General features: G+C 44.3%; 1 protein-coding gene across 4 annotated transcripts in view; it reads right to left on the reverse strand.

Annotated features, from left to right (window-relative positions):
• Positions 1-4,115: 4,115 nt before the first annotated feature.
• PC (pyruvate carboxylase) overlaps positions 4,116-27,430 on the reverse strand; it is a 318,688-nt gene continuing 295,373 nt past the window's right edge. For 3 of the 4 annotated variants that reach the window (XM_033954337.1, XM_033954335.1, XM_033954338.1), the window contains exons 18-21: positions 13,426-13,605; positions 9,198-9,446; positions 6,782-6,922; positions 5,611-5,859 (exon numbers count right to left, since the gene is read on the reverse strand). In XM_033954337.1, coding sequence (XP_033810228.1) covers positions 5,611-5,859; positions 6,782-6,922; positions 9,198-9,446; positions 13,426-13,605 — 819 coding nt within the window. Of the gene's footprint in view, positions 5,860-6,781; positions 6,923-9,197; positions 9,447-13,425; positions 13,606-27,430 lie in introns of all 4 variants that reach the window. The other variant, XM_033954334.1, reaches the window with a different exon arrangement.

Here is a 27,430-nt window from a genome sequence, read left to right on the forward strand (position 1 = left end):
GGTTTCCCTTGAAGAGGCTGGTGGAAAGCAGCAATTGCACTAAGATGGACTCTGATCGATGTAGACTTGGGCCATAGTGAGACAGGTGCAAAAGATAGTCCAAAACAGAGGTCAAGGGGGCATATTGAGGCTCCTTGTGATGAGAAAAACACCAAGTAGAGAATCTAGTCCATTTCTGGGAATAGCATATTCTAGTAGCAGGCTTCCTTGAAGCTTCCAAAACATCCCGCACAGCTGGTGAAAACTGAAGGGGAGTTACGCTGAGAGGAACCAAGCTGTCAGGTGTAGCGACTGCAGGTTGGGATGAAGCAGAGATCCCTGATGCTGCGTAAGCAGAGATGGAAACACCGGTAGAAGGAAGGGCTCCCTGCTGCTGAGTTGCAGAAGAAGGGAGTACCAAGGTTGCCTGGGCCACCGAGGAGCAATCAGAATCATGGTGGCCCGGTCGGACTTGAGCTTGATCAGAGTCTTTTAAATGAAAGGAAACAGAGGAAACGCATACAGAAAGAGATTCCCCCTGTCCAGAAGAAAAGCATCTGCCTCGAGACGATGAGGAGTGTAGATCCTGGAGCAGAACTGAGGCAGTTTGAAGTTGTGGGGAGCTGCAAAGATGTCTATCTGAGGCGTTCCCCACAGGGAGAAGTTGTGATGAAGGGGCATGGAATGGAGAGTTCATTCGTGAGGCTGGAGAAGACGACTCAAGTTGTCTGCCAAGGCATTGTCCGTCCCCTGAATGTAGACAGCTTTGAGGAAGGTGTTGTGGCGAATCGCCCAATCCCAAACTTTCAGAGCTTCCTGACAGAGGGAGGCCAATCCTGTGCCTCCCTGCTTGTTGACATAATACATGGCGACCTGATTGTCCGTGCAAATGAGGACCATGTTGTGAAGCAGATGCTGAAAAGCAGTGAGAGCATTGAAAATCGCCCTGAGTTCCAGGAGATTGATATGGCACAGACGATCAGCACTTGTCCAATAGCCCTGGGTGCAGAGCCCCCCAAGCATAGTTCGAGGAGTCGGTCGTGAGGACTTTCTGATGGGGAGGCATGTGAAACAGCAAACCTCTGGAAAGATTGGAAGAGAGCATCCACCAGCAAAGCGACTGCAGCAGAGCAGGAGTGACCTGAATGTGGCGAGTCAGAGGGTCGGAGATCTGCGACCATTGAGACGCCAGGGTCCACTGAGGAATCCGCAGGTGAAGCCTGGCAAAAGGAGTCACGTGAACTGTAGAGTCCATGTGGCCCAGGAGCACCATCATGTGTCTCGCCGAGATGGACGGGCGAGAAGAGACCGAGTGACAAAGATGAAGAAGAGCCGCCAGGAAGGAACGCTCCGAGTTGAATAGTATCCAGAACAGCTCCGAAGAAGGGAAGAGTCTGTGAAAGTTGAAGATGGGATTTGGGAAAGTTGATCTCGAATCCCAGACTCTGCAGAAACCAGATCGTCCTCTGAGTGGCCTGAACGACACCCTGAGACGTGGAATCCTTGATTAGCCAGTCGTTGAGGTAGGGAAATACCTGCAGACCATGTGCTGACCTGCAGACCTGAGTGCTGCGGCTACCACAACCAGGCACTTGGTGAAGACTCTGGGTGACGAAGCCAGGCCGAAAGGGAGCACTCTATACTGAAGATGAAGATGTCCCACCAGAAATCTGAGGTATTGACGGGAGGCCGGATGGATGGGAATATGAGTGTAGGCCTCCTTGAGATCCAGAGAGCATAACCAGTCATTCTGCTCGAGGAGGGGATAGAGAGAAGCCAGGGTCAACATGCGAAACTTCTCCCTGACCAGAAACTTGTTGAGCACCCTGAGGTCCAAAAAAGGACGCAGGTCGCCCGTCTTCTTTGGAACAAGGAAGTACCGGGAGTAAAACCCTTGTTCTGTTGGTCCACAGGGACCGGCTCGACGGCACGAAGCCGGAGCAAAGCCTGAGCTTCCTGAAGAAGAAGGGCGGTCTGGGTTAAGCTAGAAGGATACTCTCTTGGAGGATGTTCTGGAGGAACTTGATGGAACTGAAGAGAGTATCCCTCTCTTACGATGGAAAGGACTCAGAGGTCGGTGGTAATAGTCGTCCATCGATGGTAAAAGTGATGGAGACGACCTCCGATGAGAAAAAACGGGGAGGGCAGAACAATGGAAGTTATGCTCCCTATGAAACAGTCAAAAAGGCTGGGGAATCTTGGGGACAGCAGAAGGTTGAGGCTTTTGTTGGGGCTTCTGCTGGTACTGCCTCTTCACAGGCGGACGGATGGTGGGTGCCTGCTTCGGCGAGACGGACGAGCAATAGCAGGCTTGGGCTTCTGGCGGAGAATAGATTGAAAAGACTTTTCATGTTTGGACAGCTTCTCCGTCGCCGCCTCGATGGACTCGTCGAAAAGGTCTGCTCCCGCACAGGGAACGTTCGTCAGCCTGTCCTGGAGATTCGGGTCCATATCAATTGTCCGGAGCCACGCCAGGCGTCTCATGGCCACCGAACAAGCAGCAGCTCTGGCCGAGAGTTCAAAGGCGTCGTAAGACGATTGCATCATCTGCAGTCGTAGTTGGGACAACGACGCCAGGACCTCTGAGTACTCGAAGCGAGCCTGAGAGTCCAGATAGGGCAAAAACTTCTGAAAAATGGAGAAAAAACTCAAAGTAGGTCTCAAAATGAAAACTGTAATTCAGGACTTGAGAAGCCATCATCGAGTTCTGGTAGATGCGCCTGCCAAATCTATCCATGGTTTTGCCCTCCCGGCCAGGAGGAGTGGAGGCATAGACCTGGGAGGGATGAGACCGCTTCAAGGAGGATTCAACTAAGAGGGACTGGTGAGAGAGCTGCGCCCCGTCGAAGCCCTTATGGTGCACTGTGCGGTACCTGGCATCCAACTTCCCTGGGACCGCGGGGATAGAGTACGGAGTCTCGAAGCATCTCATGAAAGTCTGGTCCAGAAGCTTATAGAGAGGCAGACGGAGAGACTCAGCAGGAGGTTGAGGAAGATGCATCGTCTCCAAATACTCTTTAGAAAACTTGGAACCCGAATCCAGGGTGATACCCAGATCCACTGCCATCTGCCTCAGGAAGGACGAGAAGGACAACTGGTCAGCCAGGGCCGGCATGGGCAAAGACTCTGCTCCTTGCGAGGCATGCCCCGAAGCCAGACCTGACACTCGCCGAGACTCTGCTCCCAGCAGCGAGAGTGTGCGTCGAGGAAGCACCTGAGGCGGCTCAACCTCGTGGGAGGCTTCCGCGTGCCCAGGCTGGATTTGGAAGAGAAGCGTCGGCCCAATCTTAGTAAAGAGCTCAACAAATCGCTTTTCCATCATGGCATGGAACGAAGCCAGCAAAGAGGGATCCGCATCCGCAATGGGACCTCCAGCACGGACATCGCTAACTCGGCCGCCCGGGGGCTTGGGCTTAGAAGCCTTGGGCACCTTGAGCACCACTGGAGGAATGGGAGGCTGCATTACCTGACCTGAGGAGATGGCGGAAGGCATCGCAGCAGGCATCGGAGTCAAAGCCGGCACGAACGAAGCAGGCTTGAGCAGACTCGAGGCCGAAGAAGCTGAAGCGGAAGTCGAAGGCGTGGCGCTCGGCGACGCCTCCATGCTGAACAGCGATTCCCACAAAATGCAGCGACGCTTAAAAGCACATGCTGTAAGTGTGGAGCAAGGCTGGCACGATTTCGGAAGATGTTGTGGCCCTAGACACTGAAAACAGCATCGATGAGGGTCCATCAACGAAATCACGTGCTGCCACTTGACACACTTTTTAAAACCGGTAACAGGCCGGGACATAGGCCGAAAAAGCTCCGCCGCAAGATCGAAGCTGCGGGGCCGCGGCCATTCGGCCTGCCTGGTCAAACGATCGAAATAATTTTTTTTTTTTTTTGAAAACAAGAAAACGCAACGTGAGCCAACAATAATGAGCAAAGTAAAACTCAAAACCGCGAGCACAGAAGGCATAAGTGAAGGGACTTCGCGCAGAGAGTCGAAGACGGACTTCTCAGCTCCGTGGAAGAGAAAGAACTGAGGAGACGCGCCCGGTGCATCGGGCGGGAAGGCACTCGCGCAGGTGCGGTGTGGGCAACTCGAAACTTCTAAAAGTTTCTACAAGCAAGTATGCTTGTGAGATGTCCGCATCGGGGCTCCGTTGGATGAAATCACCCATTAGTGAGAATACCTGCCTGCTTGTCCTGGATAAACATCTTTATGGCTGTGCTGAAAAGTTTGTGTTTGAAAAGTTAGAAACAGTTCATTTAAACTCTAGCTCAGGAAGCAAGGAGGGCTACCTCAAAGTAGGCCACAGAAAGTTCTAGCTGAAGATTCAGGATATTGATCTTATCATTCAAAATTAAGGACAAAAGAAAAAGATTGAATGACAGCATTATCAGCTGAAACATACAGACAACCCAGGACACTAGAGCATCCTTTGCTCTTTCTCATAATACTAAAACCCTTTCTGGTGCTTTTTTCCTGCTATTAATTTGTTTTTATCATAACTCTGAATTTTATTCTCAGGTGAAAGTACTGTAAACAGAGGAAAATAAAGAGGAAAGGGAAGAAGCAAAGAATGAAACAGGGAGGAAGAGGTATGAATATACATTTTCTGCTGATGCATGTACAGGATAGTACTACACATATTCCTTGATCTAAGCAATCCTTAGGATATACAGTAGAATATACATTCCTTAGAAGAGACCTGAAGCATGAACACCTGCTGAGCAGTTTGCATTTGACAAGTTGCATCCAAAGTAAATGGAAGTTACAGCGTAGCACACAATACCATATGTTATCTCCAAATTAGTGTTTCTCGTTGTTAGCAGAAATGGTGCTCAGCATTTTCCTCTTCTGCTGCTGTGTGTGGATAAATCCTGAGACAGGGAGGCCTGACATTTCTACAGCAATGTTTTCAAGTCCCCTCTAGCTGAGAACTACAACCCTTTACTTTTCTCTACCCTGTGTTGTCTTTCTCTCTATTTTCCAGAAACTTTTATATTAAGCAGCCCTTGATCATCTAAATATATATTTCTTTAAAACTCGTCTACCTATCTTGAAATAATTATATAGTTTGAATGAAATCTGCACACATCCCTTCTCATAAAACATACAAATCATCCTTCTAAGGCTGTACTGCATGTGAGATAATCAGTTCCAATTCTGAGCCAACCTAAGCTCTGTGAGCACAGTTTCCATGTCTTCTTGTGCAAAGCTGACAGCTTTATTTCTGGATTGCTTATTGCAAAGACCCATATCAGCTTCAGCCCAAAAGGAAATCATATGCTGATGATATGATGGAGGAATGTCTCCCTCTTGCAAGATGCCAAAGTCTAAAGCTGTTTTGTCCTCTGTAAATTTGGGAGAGTCAATGGATCTATAATATTTTTGTATATTTCAAGATGCAAGTCGATCATAATCCTGGGTTTTTATTATGGTGCATTCTGGGACTTGTAGCTTCAACAAATAAATTGGAATGAAATAGGGGAATGAGGTACAGCTGATATAATTTATATGACTTTTTCTCTAGTTCTCTTGGTTGCACAGAAACATAGTTGCTGGCCCTTGGCATAAAATGTAGGAGAGGATGTGTCCAGGAAAGTGAAAAGACAGGAAGAGAATGAAAGATGGTAAACTCTTCATTCTATTTCTAGAATGAGATCATCACCCTCCAGATGCATGTCAGGTTTCACATACACCTTCTTGATGGTACCAGACATGGGTGAGTTGACCACAGTCTCCATCTTCATGGCACTGAGGACGCAGAGAGGCTGACCTTTCTCTATCTTGCCACCTTCTTTTACCTTGATATCAATAACTTTGCCAGGCATGGGGGCGCCAATCTGACCTTTCACATCTTTTAGGGCTTTGGGGTGGAAGTGCATCTCCTACAAAAAGATGAAGAGTTTTAGAAATAAAACCTATGCAAATGATGCACAGTCAAGGATATGAACTTTTGTTTTTCAAACAGACCACAGTAACCTGCCCATATTATTTTTTATTTTAGTATTTATACACCACTTATAGACTAAGTAGTTTAAATTCAGGTACTCAAGCATATTTCCCTATCTGTCCTGGTGGGCTCACACTCTTCCTAATGTACCTAGGGCAATGGGGGATTAAGTGACTTGCCCAGGGTCACAAGGAGCAGCTTGGGATTTGAACCCACAACATCAGAGTGCTGAGGCTGTAGTTCTAACCACTGTGCCACACACTCCCACTAAACTGTCATCAAAGATAAACATCAAAAAGTGGAGCGCATATATAAACATTCAAAGAATTGTAAAAAAAAAAAAAAAAATTTTAAAGTATTTTCAGAATATTTTCCAAAAGTGACCTGGCTATGATCACAAGGAGCAGTAGCAGGATTTGAGCTCTGGCTTTCCTGCTTCTCAGCCTACTCCTCTATCCACTAGGCTACTCCTACATTAAAATGACTTAAAGAAAGAAAGAGGAGGAATGAAGGAATGGTCTTTTTTATTTTGGCTTTTTTTTCTTGCAAGGGGAAAAAAATCCTGGAAAATACAACAGGAAAAGTTATGGGCTGAGAGAACTAAAGAACATGTTCTATGGCAGAGAAGATAAGGAAAAAAATGGAGGTACCTTTTCTAGCATTTTTTGAGCTCTAAGAGCTATATTGTCCCAGCACTGCCAGTGGATGTCATCCCATTTGTGTGCTTGAGTTTTTTCTGCTTGTTGATGGAGAGAGAGCTTGTACTGTGAAGTTGCTACTGGCGTTCACAATTTTGTATAACAGCAGCCTGACTTAATATAAAGTCTTTAATATAAACTCAATCATATCATGCTTACCTTCATGGCCTCAGTGTCCTTGACTAGGACAGAGCGTAGCTGTCCATTCAGTTCAAAGAACACCTCCCGTTGGCCAGCTTTATTTAAGTCCCCTAAAGCCAGTGCTTTAATATGAAGTGTCTTTCCACGCTCTAATTCCACCTGAAAACAAAGGAATAGAAAAATGTGTCAGCCTCAGCCTCTCATTGACAAAAGCTTCTAAATGTGTTTCATGCTGCTCCCTGACATCCAGTAAGAATGCTCTCTAGGCCATTTTTTTTATTTAAGCAAAACAGCATCCTTGGTAAAACCCAAAAGAAAACTGTTCCAATATGTACATTATGAGGGTGATTTTGTAACAGCATCCTTATGTGATAGGTTAAAAAAAACTATTTTATGAAGGCAATACGCCTTCATGCCTTTATAATATAGACAATTAGTAAAGGGGACAGGATCTGGGGCAGAGTGGGTTTAGGGAAGAGTTTGGGAGATATGTGGTTGGGGGTACTTAGCTTGAGGTAGTTGAGAAACATTGCTGTAGACAATCAGCCAGCGCCAGTGCCTCTTCTTCTCTCCAGTCATCTTCCCTGCTGGCACCCCCTACTGGCATCTTAAGGCCCATCTATGCATGCGCGGATGTTGACATGATGATGTCAAGCATGCACGTGATGTCATCACATCTATATCCATGCACTTTTGGGTGTCTCGAGCCGTGGCCACTACCTGCGGCCCTTGCTACATTTTTCAACTTTGTTTCGGCCCCAGATCATTTTTGAGTTGTGCAGGCCTGGATTAACTGGTCGTTTTTTTCAATGGAGGAGAGTAAACAGTGGAGTGCCGCAGGGGTGCTATTTAACTTATTTATAAGTGATCTGGAAATTGGAACGACGAGTGAGATGATTAAATTTGTAGATGACATTAAATTGTTCAAAGTTGTTAAAACGCATGCGGATTATGAAAAATTACAGGCGGACCTTAGGAAATTGGAAGATTGAGCGTCCAAATGGCGGATGAAATTTAATGTGGAAAAATGCAAAGTGATGCACATTGGGAAGAATAACCTGAAACATAGTTACTGGATGCTAGGGTCCACCTTGTGGATTTTTGCCCAAGGAAAGGATCTGGGTGTCATTGTAGACAATATGATGAAACCTTTCACCCATTGTGCAGTAGCGGCCAAAAAAGCAAACAGGATGCTAGGAATTATTAAAAAAGGGATTGTTAACAAGACTAAGAATGTTATAATGCCCCTGTATCGCTCCATGGTGCGACCTCATCTGGAGTATTGCATTCAATTCTGGTCTCCTTACCTCAAGAAAGATATAGTGGTGCTAGAAAAGGTTCAAAGAAGAGCGACTAAGATGGTAAAGGGGATAGAACTCCTCTAGTATAAGGAAAGACAAACGGTTAATAATAATAATAATAATAATAACTTTATTTTTATATACCGCCAGCTATCTTGCAACTTCTAGGCGGTTTACAGTAAAAGAGATTGTGAATACAATAAAAGAAAATGTAAATACAATAAAGAGAAACTTTACGTACAATGAATTAAAGAGTATAGCAGTCTACTTCTGATAATATTAATAATGTTAACAACAGTTTGTGTGTTGCAAGGCCCGGAAGTGCCAAGCTGTTTGCTCAGAAGTAGAAATATTCCGTGACTTGAATAGAGTGTTCGTAGTTAGTGATTAGGGGTTGGGGTTAACAGTTTGCAAGTTTAGTTATGTGATGATGTTACGGTTAGGGCTCTTCACCTTGGAAAAGAGATGGCTGAGGGGAGATATGATTGAATTCTACAAAATCCTGAGTGGAGTAGAACGGATACAAGTGGATCGATTTTTCACTCTGTCAAAAATTACAAAGACTAGGGGACACTCGATGAAGTTACAGGGAAATGTTTTTAAAACCAATAGGAGGAATTTTTTTTCACTCAGAGAATAGTTAAGCTCTGGAACATTGCCAGAGGATGTGGTAAGAGCGGATAGCACAGCTGGTTTTAAGAAAGGTTTGGACAAGTTCCTGGAGGAAAAGTCCATAGTCTGTTATTGAGAAGGACATGGGGGAAGCCACTGCTTGCCCTGGATCAGCAGCATGGAATATTGCTACTCCTTGGGTTTTGGCCAGGTACTTGTGACCTGGATTGGCCACTATGAGAACGGGTTACTGGGCTTGATGGACCATTGGTTTGACCCAGTAAGGTTATTCTTATGTTCTTATGAGTACACAAGCATAAATTTACATCATCTTCAGAGCATGTATAAATTTTTTTATGACAATTTGTGCATTACTGGGTCTGGCTCTGGGTGACTATTTTATAAAGTCACAGAGGCACCCTTTTAGACTTTTCACACAGACACCTTCTTATAAAATAGAGTAGGAAATATTAAGGTGATGGCCATCTCTTTCCCATCTTTGCCATAATTGACACCTTTACCTCAAATTCCTCTGCAATATTTGGCCCCTCTAGGAACAGACGTGTGCTCAGACATTCGACAGGCCCAAATTGGGAGTTGAAATCCTTGTACTCATCAAAAACCTTTGGGTACATGGCAGCTGACATAACATCTTCTGTGGTGATGTCATCCTCATGCTTGGCCTTCAGGCCTTCCTCCAACTTAGTGAAGTCCATGGCTGGGAGGGAGGCGCCAGGTCGGCCCTCAATGCGAGGAAGGCTCTTCAGTACCTGTAGGAAGGGAAGGTCTAGGTCAAAAAAGGAGTAAGAAACAATAAACTGTAGTAGCCCTGCACAGCACTGCTCCCCTCACTACTTGTAAGTTAAGAGAGACCGATTTCAATAGCATATTAATTTGTTAGGTTTTGTGACTGACCTAGACTTTGAAGTAACCCTGTGAACATGATCTGTTAATTCCATGTCATCAGAATCAGGATGAGAGTTCTACCTTCCCTGCCTTCTATTTTAAAGATCTTGGAACTACAAGTCAAAGAAAATGATGATCCACCAACAAGCAGCTTATTTGATTGACTGACTCAAGGCTGCAGTAAATTTAACAGTTAATTAATGAATTTCTTGCAGTTTAAAGGCTGGCCAGAAACTCAATGATCAGCTAATTTTCAGCAATCATTCTATCTTGGAACAGAGGCATACCTAGGGTCGTTGACACCCAGAGTGGCTTATTGTTTAACATCTCTCTTCCTCCAACAGGAAGTTGATGTCACAAAGGGCAGGAGACTGAAAGTGCAGACAATAAGCATATGGAGACTACAGCCCTGCATTGTATCCAGGGCACCCACCTTCTTGCCTGTACCCAAGGGAAACTGCTTCCATCACCTTGCTCTTGGTACTCCACTGGTAAATTCAAACATTCTGGAATAATTTTGCTGTCTGAGAACATTATGTCAAGAACGAGTCGTGCTTTAATTTGCTCTAGAGAGGGCCTTTATTATACAGATAGACCTGTGTAGAATTCCCCATTCCTCTTTGCAGATAAAAAGGGTACAAACTAGGTTGAGGAAGGTAAGGGAAAGGAAAGTATACATGGAACTTTGTTTCACAGCATGTATACTTTCTACAGGGACATTTACATGTGCACATTTTAAGGAAAATGCGGTGAACTGCATCTAACTAAATCTAACTGATGGCCACCAAAGAGGCCATCAGTTAGATTTAGTTACTTTCTCTACTAGAGAACTGCCTAATCCCAAAATTTACTGGAAACAAGAATACTGGACCGATTCACTATGGTCGGATCACAGAATCTGCAATTTTGAACTTGATTGCCAATTAAAGACTACTAAACCAACAAATAATATCTCCAAAACAAGAAATAAAAAATTCCATACTAGCAGAGGTAAGATAAATCCTGTAGAATTCTGGTCTCACTATGAGATCGTATCAGAACAAAATGAAGAAACCGAACAATTTATGAACTCCTGGATTAATAATAGCACTAACATTCTAAATGAAATGGCTCCCATTAAAACCCGTAGAAAGAGACTTAGAAACCTAGAGGGCTGATTTGATACAGAGCTGCTGATGATTAAGAGAGACTTAAGAAAATCGGCTAAAATCAGGAGCACAAGAGCATAGAGTTGCCTGGAGATTAAAACTAAAAAACTACAAAAATCTGTCCAAAGAAAAACGCAAAAACTTCTATGCCCACAAAATCGGTAAAGTTTCAACCAATAGTAGCAGCCTTTTTAAGCTGGTAAATGATTTATACAATATAGAAACATTTACTGACACTCCCGAAGAACCTACTCTAACTGCAAACAGCATGGCTGATTTTTTTAAATTCCAAAATACAAAAATTAAGATCTTCGCTAACCAACCCTGCCAAGCCCCACTGGTGCTACCCCTTTCTGCAAGATTCAGATGATTCCAGAGCTGATCTGAACTGGAACAAATTCTCAACCATTGACTGGCAAACTTTTAGTAAATACTACAATAAGTATGTTAATTCCTACTGCAGATTGGATACCTGTCCTCCAAATGTCATGAAATCTGCCCCAGTCAATTTTAAGGCCAAGATGCTGACTTGGGTAAACTTTCTACTATCCTCAGGGAAGTTTCCAGTGGAACAAGGTCACATTATGATTATACCAATTTAAAAAAATGCAAAAGAACAATCTAACATTGCATCTAACTTTAGACCTATCGCCAATATCCCTCTGGCAACCAAAATAGCAGAAGGAGTGGTAAATACCGAACTCACCACATATTTGGAGGAACACAACATCTTACATGACAACCAATCCGGCTTCCGGTCAGGTCACAGTACCGAAACAATTATAGCTTCTCTGTTTGATTACCTTCACCTACTTTTCATCCAAGGCTCTTGTGCTCTGATATTGCAGCGATCTGAGTAGTGCATTTGACTTGGTTGACCATGCTATTCTGCTGGACTGTTTGACATCTATTGGAATCTCAGGCCATGTTCTCAATTGGTTCCAAGGGTTTCTGGGAGATAGATCCTATAAGGTGTTTAAGGACGATACTATCTCCTACGGTTGGGACAACCCACAGGGCTCCCCCTTGTCCCCCACCCTGTTTAACATCTACCTTGTCTCCCTAGGAAACCTCTAGCCTAAAACTCAAATTCTTCATCTACGCGGATGACATCACCATAGTCATCCCGCTATCCTGCTTTACATCAGAGCTGCTAAATTCCCTATCATTCATTCTAAATCAGGTTGAACTTTGGATGTCAGCGTTTAGATTAAAGCTAAATTCAGAAAACACTAAATTTTTCTTGGCAGCCCCAAATGACAAAATCAAGGAAACTACACTATATGTAAATAGGCTGGATTAAAAACACTAGAAGTCACTTTAGACAAGCATCTCACTCTGGAGAAACACTCTGACCTAGTATTTAAGAAGAGTATCTCAGTGCTTTGGAAACTCTGCACCATTAAAAAAATACTTTGATGACACCTCCTTTCGTCTGTTCATATAATCTTCTATTCTGAGTGTTCTGGATTACTGTAACATCATATACTTGGGCGCCTTCAAGAAAATCACCAGGAAGTTGAGGTTGGTCCAGAATACTGCCATCCGTCTCATTTTTGGCTTGAAGAAATGGGAGCACATAACCCCTTTCTACCATAAGTTGCACTGGCTGCCGGTCGAATCCAGAGTTCTATTTAAGTTCTCATGCATCTGCTACAAAACAATATTTGGTCTGTCACCGGATTATCTTTACCCACACTTCAACCTGAATTACAACAATAAGAGCTCCCGCAGAATAAATCTGTTCGCTTTTCCCTCACTGAAATCGTGTCATCTTAAAAGATTCTTTGAAAGAACCTTCTCTTTTCAAGCGGCCAAACTAAATTCATGGCTCGCCAAAACTGTGCTTGATGCCTCTTCATCTCAATTTTAGAAAACAGATTAAAACTCAACTTTTCAACAGACCAAATCCTTAACGTACTCCATCACTATCCCTTCCATTCTTTTAAGATTGTTGCTCCCTCCTCTTGGCTTGTATGTATTTTTCTCCTTCATTTAAATTCTATGTATGTACTTATCACATGTACTGTATTTATTTATTTATTTATTTTCTCCCTCACTTAAATTGTAGATGTATAACTTGTTTGACTCTATGATTGCTTTGTTATGTTCTTCAATTTCAACTGCATTGTTTGTATTTCATCTAACTGCTGTGAACCGCCTAGAACTCCCTGGGTATGGCGGTATACAAAAATAAAATTAATATTATTAAAAGAATGGCAGAAGTCCCCTAGGAAATTAGACTTCCCCCTGGATGGATAAACTACCTCAACTGTCACTCAAATCAGGGTTCATCTTTGAAAATAAGTTTTCAGTCCTACAGGTACAATTGCATGCCCCATAGTTAAGTTTTAAAATTGTTCTGATAATGTCCATGATATCCTCTAAATAAAAATAGAATTTCTAAAGAGAAGTTTGCCTGATGAGACCAGGATGGGAAGTGTGACAAACAGGCTTTCTATGGGATGATTTCTGATGAGCTCCACGAGACAGGGCAAGGAGAAAGGTTTTTCAATGGAAGGATCCCTGCTGGAAGCCAAATGACACAGAGTTAGAAGAGAGGATTTTAGGAGTAGAATTCCTGATGAGATCTAGATGGGAAAGGGCAAGGACAGAGCATTTTAAAGGGGAGAGTGTTTCCTGATGAGAAGTGGATTGAACATGATATAGAGAAATGGGATGGACACTCGCTTACCTTGGAACGAAAGGGCTCTGGGAAACCTCCATGTGGGATGCCGACGAAACCCTGCAGATATTCCACCACAGACAGCGGGAAGGAGAGCTCATCTGCTGAAGCTTCTACTTCCTCCCTTGTCAACCCATTGTGTACCATGAACTGGGCTAGATCACCAACGATTTTCGAGGATGGTGTGACCTAAAATGAATATGACTATATGAGAGTGGAAGACAGTTTTACTTGAATAGAAGGAAAGGATGAAAATGTCTCAGTGTGTAGGACAATCCTGCTTTCCAAGCATGGGCAAGAGCAGCAGCATAGTATATCAGAGGAACAGAATATCATCATGGAAAAACACACTTTTACCTCACTATCATACATTTTAAGGAATACAGAAAATACTTCTATATCTCAGTATCACAATCTGTATGGGAAAAAGACCATTCCTAGAGAGGTTGTGTCTTTCCTATCTGATTATATCACATGTTGCAGAGAATAAAGCCTATCCTCAGGCATTTTTTACAATTCTAACTTACTTTATTTGGGTGTCTTTAAAAATTAGTTGAATTCACATATGCACTTGACTAGATTAAGTGGAAACATTTTTGATGAACCAGTTAAACTGAACACTTGTGTGCTGCAACTAAGCAAATCATGTCATTATAATACTTTTTTTTTCTCTTCAGAGATACTTTACAAGTGATCAGATCTATACATACATATATACATATACATACATACATATATATATATATATATATATACACACACACACACACACAGTATCAGGAAACCAGCACATCATGAGTTAGTCCTCATAGGGCTATAAATACTGTTATGACAGTGGGAGGTCTGGGATATATTTCTAGTCTTCAGATTGATCGGAAACAAGATGTTCTGTTAAGAGAACGGCTTACTGACCTTGAAATAAGGTGGTGGTGGGGGGCAAACATTCACTTTGTGGGTGGTGAAAGCATACACTAGAACAGCGTTTCTCAACTTCTTCAAACCCCCTAAGTCCAATAAATATCAACTGAGTACTTGCACCCAAGCTCTGCTCTAGACCCATCCAGGCTCCGCCCTTGACCTGCTCAAGCTCCGCCCTAGATCTGCCCCTGACCCCACCCCAATAATAATAATTGTAATGCAATTTCTTCCATCCACTTTTCATATACCCACAATATAATCTTAACACATAATGGCAACCACAAAATTAAAAAAACACAAAGCACATCGTATGCAGAGAAAATGTTAATTATCATTTATATTCGGGGGTTTTTCAAAGAGGTCAAGGCAGATGACTTTAAAATATGCAATGTCACCTCAGTAACAACTATAGAAAAATAGACAAATATAGTGCAAAATATAGACAGCAGAAATAAATTCTCAAAACTGACAATTTGATCACTAAATTGAAAATAAAATAATTTTTCCTACCTTTGCTGTCTGGTGATTTCATGAGTCTCTTGTTGCACTTCCTTCTGATTGTGCATCCAATATTTCTTTCTTTCTGCCTCCTGTATGCTTTCTCTCCTCCAGACCTCATTCCATTCCCCAACCAACATCTCTCTCTGTTCCTCCATGAGTCCAACTTTTCTTCCTCTCTCCTCCACCTCTATTGGCAACAAGTCTTACCTCTCTCACTATCCATCTGTATTGAGAGATCCAGGCATCTTTCCCACCCCCTCTACTGCCACATCCAACATTTCTCCCTCCTTTCCACCAGTCCAACATCTCTTTTCTCTCCGCCTCCTGCACGCTTCCTCTCCAGTCCTCATTCCTCCCACAACCAACATCTCTCTCCCTCCATGAGTTAAACTTTTTACTCTCTGCCCTCTCCCGCTTCCCCTGAGTGTGACATTTCTCCTTTCTTCCCTCCCCATCTCTCACACTCTCTCTCCATGAGTCCAACACCTTCTGACTCCTGCACGCTTCCTCTCCTCCAGACCTCATTCCATTCCCCAACCAAAATCTCTCTCTGGCCCTCCATGAGTCCAACTTTTCTTCCTCTCTTCTCCACCCCTATTGGCAACGTTTCCCTCTCTCTCATTGTCCATCTGTCTTGAGAGATCCAGGCATCTCTCCCACCCCCTCTACTATCACATCCAACATTTCTACCTCTCTCATCACCCGGATCATGTGCAGCATTTTTCACCACTGCCCACCAGCCCCATTCCCATTTCTCCTTTTATCACCCCTCTCCAGCATAATGCCGCATCTCTCCCTCCATCACTATGTCCAAAATTAATTTCCCTTGCAATCCCTTTCAATATGTCCCTCTGTTCGCTCTCCACCACCATATCCAACATTTCTCCCTCTCATCCTTCTCTCACCCATGCATCTCCCTCTACTCTCTGTATGACCAATTTTCCTTTCTTCCTTTCCCCATGTGCCACCATCTTTACCTCTCACTCACACACTCATATCCAACAATTCTCCCTTTCTACGTCCCAAGGTAGTGCCTCTTTCCTCCCTCTCTTCTGTGTCCCATGTTCATGCATGTCCCCTCCCTTCCATCTGTGCCCCCCTGCAAATAAGTAGATGCCCATCCATAGAAGCCGGTGCTGCCTTTGGGGATCCCACATTCCTGCCTGCCTCCTGCCACAGTCGGGGATCCCTCCCTCCCTGCCTGCCTCCTGCCACAGCTGGGGATCCCTCCCTCCCTGCCTGTCCATCCCCCCTCCCCACTGAAGCCAACCCAGTTCTTGCTCCTTCTGTCTTCAGCAGGGAAGGTGAAAGCAGCGATTCACAAGTTGCAATTTGCTGGACCACAAGCCTTCCCTCAGACGTCAACTCTGACATCGGAAATGTTTCTGGGTCAGCTATTAACATTCAGTGTGTGAATCGCTGCGTGCATCGCCCATTGCAAGGAGTGCTGCTGAAGATCGAAGGAGCAAGTGCGGCTCGAAGAAGGTGGTAACTGTGTCTGCTTCGGGGGCAGGGCAGGTGGGCAAGCAGGCAGAGAGTGCCAGAAGTGGCTTCAGCGGCGCGGTTGGGGGGGGGGGCTGGAATGCGGGATCCCCAGCAGCGGCTGCCTCTGTGGACGGGCAGGAATTGGTGGCCACGCTGCGTACTCCCAAGAGTACGAATACCATATGTTGAGAAACACTGCACTAGACAAGGAGCAAAGTGCTATAGGGTAAGGATGAAGATACTTGATGACAGCTAGATGGGATGAAGTAAGGAGAGAGCTCTCGCAGGGTAAGATACATACTCAATTAGACTGATTAATACCAGTCAGGATGTATATTTTAATGTATTTTTTCTAGATTTGATTACTCACTTTTCCAAATCTGGGTTCAGGGAAAGTTACAGTGTATACAAGTATAGTAAACATTTCCCTACCTCAGAGGACATACAATTTTATTTATGAATAACTTACATCCTCTACAAATTGTGAATGAGGAACACCACAAACATATTATATCTGCAAATGAACATTAAACAATGGAAAACTAAAACAATTTGTTTTGCAGTGATGCAACAGAGGAGTCCACATTTCCAAGTTTATTCATCATTTGATATACTGTGCTATCAGTAAACCCATCTAGGTAGTTTACAAATATATACAGCAGAAGCAGAACAAGAAAGGAAATACAATATTTTCACAAAAAAAGGTGTCAAACTCTGTGGCCTACAGTCTTCCCCAGTATCCAGTCACAAGGATGAATTGCAGCTGCACTAAGCACAACCCCAAAAGCTTTCTCAAAAAAGTATGTTTTCAGCACTTTTGCATTTTTAATTTCATGAAGTTAAAAAGGCTTCCATTTGTATATTGATTGGGGAGAATGCTTACACTCTGGTAAAGTTAAAAGCTATGGGTCTCATAATCTAAATGAAAATAGGTCTAAATACCCGCCTAAATCGGTACTTGGAGACATATCTAGAGGCAGCTTAGGCCTTTTGACTACATCTGTGTGCCCAAGCAAAAAGGGGCCTTTTTGGAAGAGTGGGTAGGGCAGGAGGTGGGCCGACCAAATTTAGTCATCTGGCAGCGATAATCAAAAGTTTAACGAGGTTGCCTGGACGGAACTTAAATGTTTTGACTTGATCAAGTCATAACAGGTATAAGTTCCGGATTGGGCCGTTGGGCTGATCACAGAAACCTATCCCACCCTCCCGGCAACAATCGCTGGCAGGAGGGATGCCTAATCCCTTCTTCCGGAACCGCTGCAAACCCCCCGAAAGTTTGCTGGCAAGAGGGATGCCCAATACCTCCTGCCGGAACCTGCTGTGATCTCCTGCACCCTTCACCGGCAGGAGGGATGCCTAGTCCCTCCTACCAGACACCCCTGAACCCCCCGCAAGCATCACTGGCAGGAGGGACACTCCACAGCCAAGCCGGAACCCTCCCCGCCTAGCCCAGGCAGACCCCCCCAGCCCACCCGAACCTCCCCTATCTTTTGTAGTTGGCTGGCCGGAGGGACCCTTACAGTATCCAGCCGGCAGGCCTGCCTTCACCAAAATGGCAGGCCTTCCCCTTCCTGGTGCATGATGGGATGCACCGGGGAGGTGCCTAAAGTCCTGATTGGCTTAGGCGCCTGGGCCAACCGGAATCTTAGGCCTGACTCCAGGTGCTGAGGCCTAAGATTCTGACTGGTCCGATTCCTTAGGCCCTCCCAAATAAGGGGGGTTTGGATAAGTAGGGGGGTGTCTGGCAGGAGGGACTGGGCATCCTTCCTGCCAGAGAAGCTTGCGGCAAAGGTTGTGGGAGGCCGCTGCAGGAGGGCATCCCTTCTGCCAATGAAGGTTGCAGGAGGTCGCAGCAGGAGGGACTGGGCATCCCTCCTGCCGACAAACTTTCGGGGGTGGAAGACTGGCTGGGGGGTCCTCCAATGTATTTGAATGACCTCACACTGACAATCCAATTGATGTAAAATATATATGTTTAAAAGTAATCAAAAGTCAGTTTACATGACATATCATCCAAAAAGGATAAAGTAACAGCAGCTGAGCCAAACAGAGGGGAAAACCAGAGTGCCGGCACGTCTGTGCTTGCCCAGTCCATTCTAAACTTATCATCAATAATGCTTGACCTTTTATGCCCAAGCCTAGGAGCCTGGGGTACTGAGTACTGCATATAATTATATACTTATTTTTGATAGGCTTGTAATAGTTTTTCATATTTAATGATTGGTAGCTTTACAGATAACTGTAACTGAGTAATAACAAAGTTTGGTGTCAAAAATGACTTCTCTATTCTCCATGACAGTGTGTGTGTTCTCTGTACTAAGGTCAATGATCCCTTGAGCATGGGCTCCTCCCTCCTCCATTGACCTTTCCTTCTGCTTCACAGGCATTGTGGTTATTATTGGTTCCAGGACACTTGAAATGTTCAAATGTCATGTTGACATTACTGTGGTTTGTCTTCTGACCCATGCATTTCATGGAAATTCCCTGAATAGTATGGATAGCTGGTAATAGTTGTCAGCATCAGCAAATATAACTGGTAGTTGTATTTTCTTTCTGTATCCAGAGGAGCTCAGTTTTTGATGTGTTTAATTGGAGCTTGTTTTGAGTCATCCAGCTCTATTTCCATAAGGCAATTGTGCAGTTTGGATTTGGGTGTGTCAGTTTGAACCTAGTGGCAGGTATAGTTGGTATATGCAGAGGAGTGTTATCTTTATCTGATATTTTATTTCAATATCTATTACTAGTTTGATAAAGAGGTTGAAAATTAAAGGGGATAGGATGGCACTCTGTGGTACTCCATATTTTATCGATTTTGGTTTTGATAGAACAGATCTTAGCAGAATGCTTTGGGTTCTTTGGCTTAGGAATGATGAGAGCCAGTGAAGTGCAATTTTGCGGATTCTGATATCTAAGCGTCTGGAAAGGAGGTGGGGATGATCAATGGTGTTAAATGTGGTGCTGAGGTCTAGAAGAACAAATAGTACATTGTGTTTCTTTTGTTTAGCATGTTCCAGCAGTTGTCGATGTTGTTTGCCAGGACTGTTTCCGTGATGTGGAATTTCCTGAAGCCAAAATAGTAGAAGGAGAGGGTGCCTTCAACTATCGTCCCATCTCCCTCCTCCCCTTCATATCTAAGATACTGCTTAATTCCACAGAAACTGCCCTTACTACAGTTTCCAATGACCTGTTCCTGGCCAAATCCATAGGCCTCTACTCTGTCCTCATCCTTCTTGATCTGTCTGGTACCTTTCATACTGTTGATCACTGCCTTCTTCTTGATACACTGTCCTCGCTAGGATTCCAGGGTTCTGCTCTCTCCTGGTTTTCTTCCTCTCTCTCACATCACACCTTCAGTGTATGCAATGGTAGTTCCTCCTCCACAGCCATCGCGCTATCAATTGGTGTACCTCAAGGCTCTGTTCTGGGACCACTACTTTTCTCAATCTACACCTGCTCACTTGGAGCGTTGATCTCCTACCATGGCTTCCAGTATCACCTCTATGCTGATGAATCCCAGATCTACTTCTCCGTACCAGATATCTTTACTGAAACCCACACCAGAGTCTCAGCCTGCCTCTCTAACATTGTCACTTGGATGCCTCACCACCATCTAAAACTGAATATGGAGCTGCTTATCTTCCCACTTCCCCTGTTCTCTGACGCTGTGGACAACACTATCATCCTCCCTGTTTTGTCTGCTCGCAATTTCAGGGTCATCTTTGACTACTCTCTCTCTCCTCCACCCAGATAGAACATATCGCTAAAACTTGCTGCTTCTTTCTCTATATCACCACCAAAATCTGACCCTTCCTCTCTGAGCACACTACCAAAGCCCTTATCCACATCCTCATCACCTCGCGCTTAGATTACTGCAAATTGCGACTCTCAGGTCTTTCGCTCTGCCATCTTTCTCCAATCTGTCCAGAATTTGCTGCACGACTAATTCTGTGAGAGTCGCTATACTCAAGTTACCCCTCTCCTAAAGTCACTTCATTGGCTTGTGAATACAATTGGTTTCTGAATACAATTCAAATTCCTCTTACTGACCTACTCAGCTGCCCCCAACTATCTCTCTTCACTTATCTCCCCCTATGCGCCCCCCCCACTAAGCTGATAAATCCCTCCTATCTATGCTACTACTACTACTACTATTTATTATTTCTAAAGCACTGAAAGGCGTATGCAACGCTGTACATTTTAACATACAATAGATGGTCCCTGCTCAGAAGAGATAACAATATGCTCTTCTCCTCCTCTGCCAACTCCAGACTTCGTTCCTTCTATCTTGCTGTGCCGTATGCCTGGAACAAATTGCCCGAATCCCTATGGTGTGCTCTGTTGCTGGCAGTCTTCAAGTCCAAGTTAAAGGCCCATCTCTTCGAGGGTGCTTTCAACTAACTCCTCTCACCTTGGGTTTTGCATTCCCAACCCTATATGCCAAAAATGGAAGAAAGGAAGAAGTAGGGAATTACAATAAGGCTGACTTCTGTGGTAAGCAAATTTAAAACAGAGAATGGTGAAGTTTCTAGAATCCGGTGGATTACAGGACCAGAGGCCATATGGATTCACTAGAGGTAGGTCTTAAAAGACAAATGTGATCAATTTCTTTGATTGGGTGACCAGAGGATTGGATAGAGGTAGTGTGCTAGATGTGGTTTAAATACAAGATTTTAGCAAAGTCTTTGACAGTGTCCAACATAGACATCTAATAAATAAACCGAGTGCCTTCGGGATGGGGACCCAAAGTGATGGGCTTGGTCAGGAACTGATAAGAGTGGAAGACGATATTACTGAAGAGCTGTCAGGTAAGATTTGCCTCTTTGCGGATGATACCAAAATCTGCAATAGAGTAGAAACCCCGGATGGCATGAATAACACGAAGAAAGACCTAGCTAAAATTTAATGCTAAGAAACACAAGGTCATGCATTTGGGCTGAAAAACCTGAGGGAATGGTACAGTTTAGGGGGACAGAAGAGCAGGACTTAGGTGTGATTGTATGTGATGATCTTAAGGTGGCCAAACAGGTTGAAAAGGTGACAGCAAAAGATAGAAGGATGCTAGGGTGCATAGAGAGAGGTATGGTCAGTAGGATAAAGGAGGTATTGATGCCCCTGGTGAGACCTTATTTAGAATATTGTATGCAATTCTGGAGACTGCACCTTCAAAAAGAGATAAAAAGGATGGAGTCGGTCCAGAGGAAGGTTACTAAAATGGTACGTGGTCTTCGTCATAAGGTGTACGGGGACAGACAAAGATCTTAATATATATACTTTGGAGGAAAGGCGGGAGAGGGGAGATATGATAAAGACATTTAAATATCTATGTGGTGTAAATGCGCAAGAGTCAATTCTCTAACATTTGAAAGGAAGCTCTGAAATGAGGGCATAGGATGAATTTAAGAGTTAGGCTCAGGAGTAATCTAAGGCAGTGGCGTACCAAGCGGGGGGCGGTGCGCCCCGGGTGCCAGCCCTAAGGGGTGCTCCCGGCCTTGCCGTTCAGTCCCCCCCACCCCCGAAGGACCGCTCGCCCCACTGACCTTCCTGCACCACCTGTGAAGCAGCCCGCAGCAGGATCGCGAAGTCAGCGTCAGCGATCCCTGCGCTGCTTCCTGCGCAGTGATCCCGCCCCTCCTCTGACGTCAGAGGAGGGGCGGGACCGTGGCGCAGGAAGCAGCGCAGGGATCGCTGACGCTGACTTCGCGATCCTGCTGCGGCTGCTTCATAGGTGGTGCGGGGAGGCCAGGGGGGCGAGCGGTCCTTCGGGGTGGGTCGGGGCATCAGGCCTTCAGGTTGGGGCGGGCGGGCAGGCAGGCTTTCAAGGGGAGGGGGTGACAGGCAGGCCTTCAAGGGGGGACAGGCCTTCGGGGGGGGTGCAGACCTTCAAGGGGTGCAGGCCTTCAGGGGGGGTGCAGGCCTTCGGGGGGGTGTAGGCCTTTGGGGGGGTGCACACCTTCAAGGGGGTGCAGGTCTTCAAGGGGGGGGGACAGGCCTTCAAGGGGGGAAAGGCAGGCAGGCCTTCAAGGGGGGGACAGGCCTACAAGGGGGGGGACAGGCCTACAAGGGGGTGGGACAGGCCTTCAAGGGGGGGATAGGCCTTCGGGGGGTGCAGACCTTCAAGGGAGTGCAGGCCTTCAAGGGGGGGGGGTGCAGGCCTTCAAGGGGGGGAAAGGCAGGCAGGCAGGCCTTCAAGGGGGGACAGGCCTACAAGGGGGGGGAGAAGCTACAAGGGGGTGTGACAGGCCTTCAAGTGGGGGACAGGCCTTCGGGGGGGTGCAGGCCTTCAGGGGGTGCAGACCTTCAAGGGGGGGACAGGTAGGCAGACCTTCAAGGGGGGGGAAAGGCCTACAAGGGGATGGGACAGGCCTTCAAGGGGGGTGCAGGCCTTCAAGGGGGGACAGGAAGACCTTTAAGGGGGGACAGGCCTTTGGGGGGGACCATGATTTAGAAGTACACGGAGGGAAGGGGGTGTTCAAAGAGACGTGCATATGCCAAACTTTGGGGGGGGAAGAAATAATGGGTCTGAAAATAGAGGAGAGGGAGAGAGATGATGGACCATGGGATTTAGGGAGGGAAGGAACAGAAAGGGAGAGAAATTGGACACAAGGGATGGTGTGGATGAGGGATAGAGATACTGGATAGGAGGGTAATTAGGAAAAGAAAGGGAGAGATGGTGGACTCTGGGGTGGTGGGGAAGGAGGGAGAGATGCCGGATGAAAGGGTATTTAAGAAAAGGTGGATCTGTGGAGGGAGATGAAAAAAAGGAAAGATACCAGACTTCCTGGGAAGGGAAGGGAAATGGAAAGGGAGGACAGAGTTGGCAGATGGATGGTTAGCATGCAGAAAGAAGGAGACCCTGGCAAGCAAGTTATCAGAAGAAAACCAGAGCCTTGGACCAACAAGATTTGAAATATAACCAGACAACAAAAGGTAGAAAAATTAATTTTATTTTCTGTTTTGTGATTATAATATGTCAGATTTGAAATGTGTATCCTGCCAGAGCTGGTGTTGGACTGCAAACGTGAGCTAGGATTTAACAGAGAGAGGAAAAGTCCTTTTTGTTTCTTTATTTTATTTACACCACAGCGCCAGTGTGGTTAGGAGAAGCGAAAGGGGGTGAAAAAGCTATAAAACCCACCCGGAGTTTTGAAAAAAATCACCCAACTGGGCAGGAAAATCGAATTGAAAAACCAATTCAATAGGGCTGAATCGAATCAAAAATTTTTTTCCTGTATCTGGCAGCATTAGTTTGCGCTACTGTCTTAGACTTTAGGACCTGGGATTGGGGAGAGATGGCATCCTCAGTACTTTATAATGCAAGTGAAACGAGGATTTGGTCAGACTTTTGAAGGGTCTGCAGAAAAAAAATATTGTATAGGCCGGAGACATGAGACAGCAGGAAATGGGAACTTTTCTTCCTTCTATTTTTGTGAATGGAAAGGCTGAGGATGTCAGAGAGTTCAGTTAAAATATGTGCTTTATAAGAAAATATAATAATGTGTTTTATAAAGTTTATAGCACAGCTGGCCTACCCAGTGAGGTGTTCCTAGTGGTGATGGTGGCAGCGTGTCAATGTGTTGAGAGGAAGAGGTGGTCTGGGAAATTCTGCTGAGCAAACTCCGGGCCAATTTCCACCCCCCAGTTAGTCCACTCCACTCAACTGGTTCACACACTGAGTGGGTCTTTGGGTGTTGTTTTGGGATCTCTTCCAGTGGTTTATCTCCTTCTGGTCCAAGGAAGGAAACTTTGTTATCCTTAGCATTGACCTACAGAATATGTTTGTAACAGCGCTGCTTGTGTGGCATTAGGCTATGTAGTGATCGAAAGAAAAAAACAGACCTTTGTACATTTTTGCACTATATGGTGGGTGTATGAGGAGATTCACATTTCCTGCACAGCTAAGTCCATGTGAAGTTACCTTGTGCTGTATTTGACATCTAGCAAGGTCTCTGTTTGAAAGGAAAGATCTAAACTTAAAAATGAAGTGGCCAGAAGTTATGGTAAAAGCAGATAGTGTAGCTGGTTTTAAGAAAGATTTGGACAAATTCCTGGAGGAAAAGTCCATAATCTGTTATTAAGACATGGGGGAAGAGTCTGCTTGCCCTGGATCGGTAGCATGGAATGTTGCTACTCTTTGGGTTTTGACCAGGTATTAGTGTCCTGGATTGGCTACCATGAGAATGGGCTACTGGGCATGATGGACCATTGGTCTGACCCAGTTAGGCTATTCTTATGTTATGTTCTCATCTATAGGGGCCTTTGTTTTCACTTCTTATTTTAATGTATTTTTTTTCTGGGAACTTATCAGTGTTTTTTATAATGGGAACAAAAACGGAAGAGAATTAATGTGTGTGGGATGAGGGGGTAACTAATTTCTTCAGCTAAATAATTCAATCCACTTCAAACAGACATAGGAGAACTCACGCACCATTCACACACCCTCCAACCAAAAACGTCAAAAGAAAAAAACTGTTCGACAACCTCCTAGCCATTTGAGCTGCAACACTCGACCCCCAACTCTACAACCAATTGACATCGACCACAGACTGCAAAACCTTCAAAAAGAAATAAAAACCCTTCTATTCAAAAAACACATAAAACCGAACTAACACAATCAGAACTGTCCCAAGCATCACCTGCAACTACTCCATATGTACTTCTGATGTCATGACAATTCAGACATAATTTATGTTATGTTATATGTTTGGAATATAAGATAATTTTCACTGCCTGTTTCTATTCTGACCATTTATTCTGTTTCATGGTCATTACAAAAAATATTTTTTTACATAGGGGGGTGTCAAAAAATGATGGGCCCCGGGTGCCACATACCCTAGGTACGCCACTGATCTAAGGAAATACTTTTTTACAGAAAGGGTGGTGGATGCAAGAAACAGTCTCTCGGAAGAGGCTGTGGAGACAAAAACTGTGTCTGAATTCAAGAAAGCATGGGATAGGCACGTGGGATCTCTTAGAGAGAGGAAGAGATAATAGTTAATGTGAATGGATAGACTGGATGGGCCATTTGGCTTTTATCTGCCATCATGTTTATATGTCTGTCTGTCCAAGTTAGATTGTAAACTCTTCCAAGCAGGGACCATCTACTAAATGTCAATGTACAGCGCTGTGTATTCCTTTCAGCACTATATAATTGATAAATAGTAGTAATAGTATTTCAGCACAAATTAAACGCATGTTTATGTTTAAATCTGTTAATGACAATGAAACTTAACAACCAACACAGTAGTACATCATTATCAGATGATCAGATAAAGAAACTTACATAGCCAACAACAATCCAGTCACCAACAATTTTTGCTGTACAATAATTTCTCCCACTCATCCCCCATCCTTCCCAATCTACTGGAGAACCCAACCAGCTTTTCTAAAGGAATTTACAATAAGCAATCCCAATCTGTAATTACCAGGAACCCGAATGACCTCTTCCCCCTACCACCCAACCTTGCCACTTCCATAACACATCAGAAAGGAACACCAAAGCCTTACAAGGAACTGAAAGCCCCTCAACCTATCCCAGGGGCAAGACTCTGAACCCCTCTGGTAAATCCAATATGTTAAGAGTCCATGGCTACAAACCCCCCAATCTTCCCTCCTCAAAATATATCCCACAAACAATCAAAGAACAAATGAGTGATGCAATCCTGACAAAACCACCCTCAACTTATCTAGTTGATTTAGAAAAAAACTATGGGCCTGTGGTGACAGGAAGTGTATTTAAGGACCCAAATATTAAGAAAGTGATGCTTATATTTGAAAGTAAGGCGCAATGCCCTGAATTCCATCAGTAGAAGTCCATGAAATTTATTGTACCAAATTCCAAAATGATGGGGCCAAAGTCTGCGTCCAATATTGTAAAATACTCTTCTTATCCACCAAGCAGACTTTTAAGACCCATAGTTTGTGACCTTTGCCCTGTGCTCTCAATCTCACCACCTGTCCTAACAAAATACCCCCCAGGGAAAACTGGAGGGGAAATTGTAAAATGCCCCCCAAGTAACGGAGAATGGCTCTCCAAAATACCTGTATTTCAAAGCAGTCCCACAACCCATGATAAAAGAAATTAGAGCCTCATTGACAGGGCCCACATAAATCCGAGGAGATGCCCCCCATTAGTAATAGCCTTTGCTGGGATACATATGACCGGCATAACACTCTATATTGGCATTCACGCAAATCTGCTGAGCTCACCCAGCATTTTATGGAATGAAGGAGGGCCAATATGACTGACGATGTGACCATATAATGTAAATCTGTGCTCCATGAGGTCACTAACCAGGAAAGATCATTTGGTGAGACATGGTCTTTAGAAACATGTTTATTTTCAGATACATTTCAACACTTTTTATGGACCATTTTTCCAATAAAAATCTAGAGCAGTCTGAGGCGGTTGGAGTTCCCCATGGTATAGAATGGATGTCAAGTGTGTGGTTGTGGGTTTGAGTTTTTGAGGGTTTTTTTTGTTAGGGGCAGGTTAGTTCACTCAGGTATAGGGTTAGATTAGTTAGGGGATGTAGATATTGAGAAGAGTATAAGTTTACTGTCACATTCAAGTGGGGTTTTCGTTCTATCTCCTGAGTTTGGAAGGGAAGGGATGTGGAGACAGGGATTTAGAGGGGGTTGATACTGGGGTTCTTGGGTTCATGTTATTACAAGTGTTTGCCTCCTTTTTCCTGTTGAACAATTACTTAAAGTTTGGAATTGTTCTCTTTAGGTCTTTCACTTTCTACGTTATTTTATCTCCTCAAGTTTTGGACTGAGGATGGGAAGTGGGATCCTAATTTGAATAGTTTTTTTTAAATCTTTTGTGTTTTCTCTTCACAGTCAGTCTTTTTGAATGATTGCAAAGTATGGGGATATTAAAGAGGAGGTTTTATGAGTAGTTCACTATGTTAGTAAGGTTTCAAATAACACAAATCCTTCTTTTTTGTATGCTTTATTGGTGTGTTTTATATACTGATCAATAAAATAGATTTAACATAAAATCTAAACAGCATTTGTAGCAGTGAGTTTCTGACATGGTGTCAAAACTGTTCTTGAAAGTTGTGGTGGAGAATTATGACTGATGTACATAATATATACTGTGGAATGGTTT

The sequence above is a fragment of the Geotrypetes seraphini genome, chromosome 8, assembly GCF_902459505.1.
Source record: "Geotrypetes seraphini chromosome 8, aGeoSer1.1, whole genome shotgun sequence".
Lineage (NCBI taxonomy): Eukaryota > Metazoa > Chordata > Amphibia > Gymnophiona > Dermophiidae > Geotrypetes > Geotrypetes seraphini.